Raw genomic sequence first — 6000 nt, 5'->3', positions numbered from 1 at the left:
GAGTTTGATTGTGATTGGGTAGTTCTGAGCACAGTCACATGTCCCATTATAAAAGGGTGTGCACACTTATACAACCAGCTTATTATAAGTTTTTTCTTTTTCTTTTTCCTAAAATGTTTATATTTGTTTTTCACTCGAATTTTGTCAGTTGCTATATTACATTAAAGATGGAAAAAGATCTTATATGATTTATCTTGCTTTCATTTTTTTCACAAAGACCTGCAATTTTAACAGGGTGGTGTAGACTTTTTATATCCACTGTATTTCTGAATTATTATTCAGTATATACACTGTCATAAAAAAAGTTTTCTGATGTACATGATAACTCAGGTCTTTTAACAAAAAATGACTATTAATAATAACATAAGGTGGCAACACTCAGTAGCAGATTCTAAAATGATTGCCATTACCTCATCTCCAGCACTCAGGGTCCTTATATAGCCCCCACCATGGGGAATGCAACACCCCATATGTCATGTGTGTCTATTGCTTCCTTTCTTTAGTTGTTATTTTTGAACTAGACTTCAGTTTTAAACTGGGGTGGGTTTTGTGACTGGTATGTAATGAAGGTACCAAAAATAACGAGGAGGGTTACAACTGAAACTTTATCACAAGCTGTCATTGCACTCCTCAGACTTGAGAGATGGACAGAAAAACAGATGTTGGAAGGCAGACAGAAATTTAGCTATAGTAGGTGACTGTGTCTGAGTTCTTTCGTTATGAGGTTAGCAGTGCTGCAGTTTATGGCTGGCTTCTGTGGAGCTGTGGGCTCCTTGTTTTTTCTGCTTTCTCTCAGTACAGACTACTGGCTCTTATCCTTGGAGTCTTGTGATCCACAGGACAAAAACACAGAGAAACTAAGGAGAGTCATTAGAAAGGTAAGAACAAAATGTCTATATAGTATTTCATAGAACAAAGTACTATACCAATAAAAGTAAATGATCTTTAGCTATAAGCTTGGGAATTAGAAAGTGGAGAGATCCTAGAACAGCTGTGTGTGTATCTGTTACTGTTATTAGGCTAGAGATGAACTTGTCTCAGATATCAGTGCAGAACTTCATTTAAAACATTATTACTGATAGTACTTATAGCCACCTTCAGCTTGTGCTCTTTATTAGCTTCTTAGTATATAGTGTTAAATTTACTTTGTGCCTGAATTACTGTGATCAAAACTGACTCTAACTTTTTTTTTTTTTTAAGCATTTTGTATGCACAATCTCACACAAATAGGTTACGCATGGCCATGACAATTAGTTCTACCTTGTGCACAGAACCAAAACCGAAAGCATTGCAAAAACGATCCAAGTTGTCATTCTTAACATCTTTTCCACCACCCTCTGGTTGTTTATGTTGCCACAAAGATGCCACAGTTTGTGTAGGCTTATGTTCTAATTAAACTGAAGTGTTTGGGATTTTTTAAACACACATTCTGGTTTACTTGTTTATTAGACAAACCTATCTTCATAATGCACCTTGTAGGTGTACAGTTTATATAGCTTATCTTCTTCTATGCACTAACTGTTTTAGTGATTTCACTAAATTGAGTTGACTGGTGTTGGTATTTTGGGAATGTGATAGATGATTGCACAGCAAAAGATAGGCTGCGGTGAATAAGAGTAAATTATATGGTAGTACCTAATAAACTGGCAACTGAATGTATCATTTAAAAACCTACTCTTGGAAAATACAATACAATACAATACAATATTGGAATACAATCAATTTCTGGCTTTAGAGTATTTACACAGTTGATATATATCCATTCATTTCGAAGTCTTGCCATTCCCTGTGTTTTCACCCTTTTAATGTCTTAATGTCTAATGACTGCCTTATAGTTATTTGAACCTTTGTGGTCTTCTTGGATTAACATTTGGCCTTGTAAACTGCTGCCAATCTTTTGCTCACTCTGCTTCTGTATTGACTCTCTGTTGCTTCAAAGTGTCAGAGATTAATTTGCAGACTTCAAGAAACTACACTATTGTGTGAGATTTAACTCTCAATCCAGTTCATTTGTGTACTTAATGTGCTTTCTTAACTTAATTTTAACAAAAGAAATTAGCTGATTTTTGTTACAGATTGCTGTTTTCTGTTTAAAATTGAAGGATGGCCTAAAAGAAGACCCAAACGGTGCTAAAAGCACAGTCTTGTCCTACCATGAAGGCATTTTTTGGAGATGCTCCTATAGAAAAGACAGAGAAGAGGAGAGCATACTGGATTTTTGGATCAGTAGGTGACCATACCAGGAACCTGAACCTGAAGTACCAATGCAATGCTCTTAGACTTTGCCTTATTGTATGTTGTAATCTGCATGAAAAGTGTTACTGATCAGTGAATTATCTATTTTCATGCTATATGCCTTTTCTAACAGCCAACCAACCAACAGAGAAGATTTGCATGCCTGTCTACCTTTCCCATGATCCTCTACCTGAGAAAAGAAGAAGCACTTTAAACACAGATACAACTACATGTGAGAATTTCACTAAAATGCATATCTAAGGCTGTACACACACGAGTCAAAATGAGGCAGAATTTTCCTTTTAAGTCCATTGCTGTCATATCAAAATAAAACAAAATCCAGGAACACATGTGATTTCAGTAATATACTATACAAAGAATTCTGGAAAACATTTTAAACACCTAATTTAGCCTCTGAAGCACTTAGCTTGCAGAGTTGATGGATATCCATCAAATATTTACATTTATATCTAATATGTTTTCCAGTGCATAGGACTTTTTGGTGCATTATGTCTATCCTGGGATTCACCATGGTTATGATCGGTGTGTTTGTCACTATCTGTGGCGTCCCAAGAGCCAGCCGCCGCCTTTATGAAGCTGGAGGTGCTCTTTTCATAACTGGTGGTAAATACACTCCTATCTAATAATGCATTCTGTTTTGCTTTCTTCTTCCTTTAGCATACCTGCTGTTTCGCAATCTTTCCTCCATCATCTCTGTTTCCTTCCTTCCTTTATATGCAGGATTGCAAGTGCAATATTGTATTCAGTTTTGCTTTCAAATTTGTTTGCATTCGGCATGCTCTGATAATCAGTTGTACAATATACCGTAATATTTGGCATGCACAACATGCACAGTTGATATTGTGGGCACTTATATTGTTATTCCTGTTCACTTCATCATCTAAGATAGCTTATTTCAACCAAATTTGCATAAAAAGGCAATCTGTTCACCACATGAAAGATGTGGTGACATGGTAGACAGAACCAGTGCTCTTTACAAATTTATGCAAACAATAAGGAAGCAATAATCTGAGACTAGATATCAATATCAGACCAATATCTGTCTGGATCATTATTGAATTGGACAACATTTAAAAACTATGCTGAACGTCTAAGGTATTACTGCGATGTGAAAATCAGCACATATATACCTACACCTAACCTTTATCATTTCAATTTCGCTTTGATCATCTTCATCTCTTATCAATTCCATAAAATTCAGGATAATATCTAAAAGTTCTATCCATGTCTTTAGGATTCTTGCTTTTGGTCGTGGTGGTGACATTTGCAGTATGGGTGCAGGTCTCAGGCTCTCTGGAGCGTTACATCCTCCTGCGCAGGTCCTCCATGTGCCCGGACCTGCACCTCAATCTGTACTATGGGCCATCCTTCATGTTGGCGCCCCCTGCCTCCTTCTTCAGCATTCTCTGTGGCATCTTCCTTCTGCTCACACAGACTGCCTCAGGAACAGTGTCAGCAAATGCAGCAAACAAACCTCCATCTGTACAGAAGGAATGGGAAGCGAGCATGCTGGAGTAGCAAAATCGGCCATTCGTTGAACAGCAAGGACAATTATACGTTTCTACTGGTTTTCACTTACTGATATTCACACCAAAGAGAACTTTCATTGAAAATGACTTGTAGTGAGATGCCATCATTTTTAGTAATTCTCTGTATGAGGACATCTAGACAGTAGTGTTGTTGTGGTTCAGTTTAAGTGAGAAGCCAGTCAAAAATATGGAGGAGACTGGACAAATGTGTAGAACAACCACAAGCATAGGGTAAACAAAAGCTGAGCACAATGTTATGTCTTATTTAATGTGTGGACAAGACCTACAGAGCCTAGAATGGTTACAACAACATACCACCAGGGTGCAGTCTTGCTTTAGTATTGCAACATGAGGAAAAATCGCAGACTGTAATATCTATTACACTGTATTCCAAAAAAGAAGCAAATGTGCTTAGTTTATGTATCCAGTAAGAATCTGATTAAGTCAGTAACAGTTGTATGCAGTAGGATTTAGAGATAAACCAAATTGCCACATATATACATAAAATCAGTTCATGTGATCTTACAAATACCAGATATCATTTTTTTTTATTCATGTTGAGTGAGCACCATGAGTACTGTCTTAGTGATATGAATTACAACTCAATTTTATGTTTTTTTTTCTTTTAAACTACAAACTCATTTACAGGAATTGAACTTGAGGTTCATTCACCATTGAATGTGTGGCATGCAGAAACATTTAGCTGGCCTCACTGTCAATCAGTCTCTCCTCCTATACTAATGCTCACAGCAGTCACATATTACTGACTATATAATCAAAATTTAAAAATTTAGAAACTAAGTAAAACGTGTTAATATTAAAAACATTGCAACATTGCAATTTATTTACTTTCATGTAGGCTTGATGAATGAAGAAAAATATGCTTTTGAAAAAAACATTAACAAAATGTCATGCTTTGTGGTAGTAATGGGGGTAGTAATGGTGCAGTGGTAGTAATGGTGCAGTGAGAATCATCTAGATGTCTTCCTAGAACTGAGACCACTCAGCAAAGCCACAACTTATGACACAGAATTTGTAATAAATACCACTTTCGTACAGCCATCTTTCCCTGGAAACTTCTGTGGGTGGTGCTAACTCTCGAATGACAATGAACTCTGGCAGATTTTATACACAACTAATTTTCTATTTCAGCTGTTCCCTGGATCCAGTCAATATGATTCCATTCATGGAACAGCTTCCACCTAAGGCCATGCAAGGCTTGAGTACAATGGTCTTTGTACTCAAGCCTTGCATGGCCTTAGGTGGAAGCTGTTCAGGAGTGTTTGTGATTGATTCTGAGGAGCCAAAACCACGAGTATAGCTGACCTGGCTTGGGGAGGAAGCAGCCAGGTTGTTTTGAACACTAGCGAAAATAGCAGTGGAACCTAAAGTCTTGGCATTGGTGAAGATCCACTTGCACCTTCCCAAGATCTGGGAGACCTCTACTGGGAGCAAATACAATTCTCCTGGATGTACAGTACATCCATTGCACCATTGTACATGCCAGGTTCATGAGTTGCTCTCTGTGAAGCTAACAGTCAGCAAGCCCACCTTAGGGGCATCCATTAAAGGTGGAGAGAGCTATCCAACCTCATGTCACTCTAATGATTGCTATATCTGACTGTCACCACATTGTCTGATCAGACAAATATGTTGCAACATCTCAGAACCGGTAAAAAAACAACAACTGGAAAGCCCCTTGTGTTCCTGTGTCAGTAAACGAAGCGTCCATAGTGATTATATCTCTTCAATGGGGCATCTCTTCCAACTGGACCCCATTTGTTAGAAAAGCTTTGCATCTCCAGCAACCTAGAGACTGTGTCTTTCTTGCTGAAACAAGGACATGGCTCTGTTTGTGGTGTTTGGGGTCCAGATGTAAGCTGATAACCCACTTGTAAAAAGCTTATATCTCTAGCAAGCCCACTGGGACCACCACTGCAGCTGATGGTCAACAATCCTAGTATTCTAAAAACGAAACTGGTACAGCACATTGTGACCTAGCTAAATCTGATTTGGCAAGCCTCATCATGGCTGACACATTGCGGTGAAAGGGTGGCTAGTATTATCAATGAATCTAGCTTAACACCAATGAATTGTGCGGACTGTTTAGGTGTTAAGAAGTTCTCCATGAGACCAAACACTCCGATGTGTGTGAGTAAGGTATGAGAATGACTTGGTCTTGGTAGTGCCACATAGGAGCCAATTGTACAAGTAC

At 38.0% G+C, this 6000-nt stretch overlaps 1 protein-coding gene across 2 annotated transcripts; it reads left to right on the top strand.

Annotated features, from left to right (window-relative positions):
* The first annotated feature begins 533 nt into the window (after window positions 1-533).
* Window positions 534-4942, top strand: tmem182b (transmembrane protein 182b). 2 transcript variants are annotated; one of them, XM_053226972.1, is made up of 5 exons: window positions 534-878; window positions 2076-2226; window positions 2369-2467; window positions 2722-2859; window positions 3491-4942. In XM_053226972.1, the coding sequence occupies exons 1-5, from the start codon at window positions 720-722 to the stop codon at window positions 3772-3774; spliced, it is 831 nt and encodes a 276-aa protein (XP_053082947.1). In that variant the 5' UTR covers window positions 534-719; the 3' UTR covers window positions 3775-4942. The 2 variants fall into 2 exon arrangements, with proteins under 2 accessions (XP_053082947.1, XP_026789355.1); XM_026933554.3 differs by having other exon boundaries at window positions 541-878; window positions 2103-2226; window positions 3491-4939.
* The last annotated feature ends 1058 nt before the right edge of the window (window positions 4943-6000 follow it).

The sequence above is a fragment of the Pangasianodon hypophthalmus genome, chromosome 2 (assembly GCF_027358585.1).
Source record: "Pangasianodon hypophthalmus isolate fPanHyp1 chromosome 2, fPanHyp1.pri, whole genome shotgun sequence".
Lineage (NCBI taxonomy): Eukaryota > Metazoa > Chordata > Actinopteri > Siluriformes > Pangasiidae > Pangasianodon > Pangasianodon hypophthalmus.
This window is presented reverse-complemented; position numbering and strand designations above follow the sequence as displayed.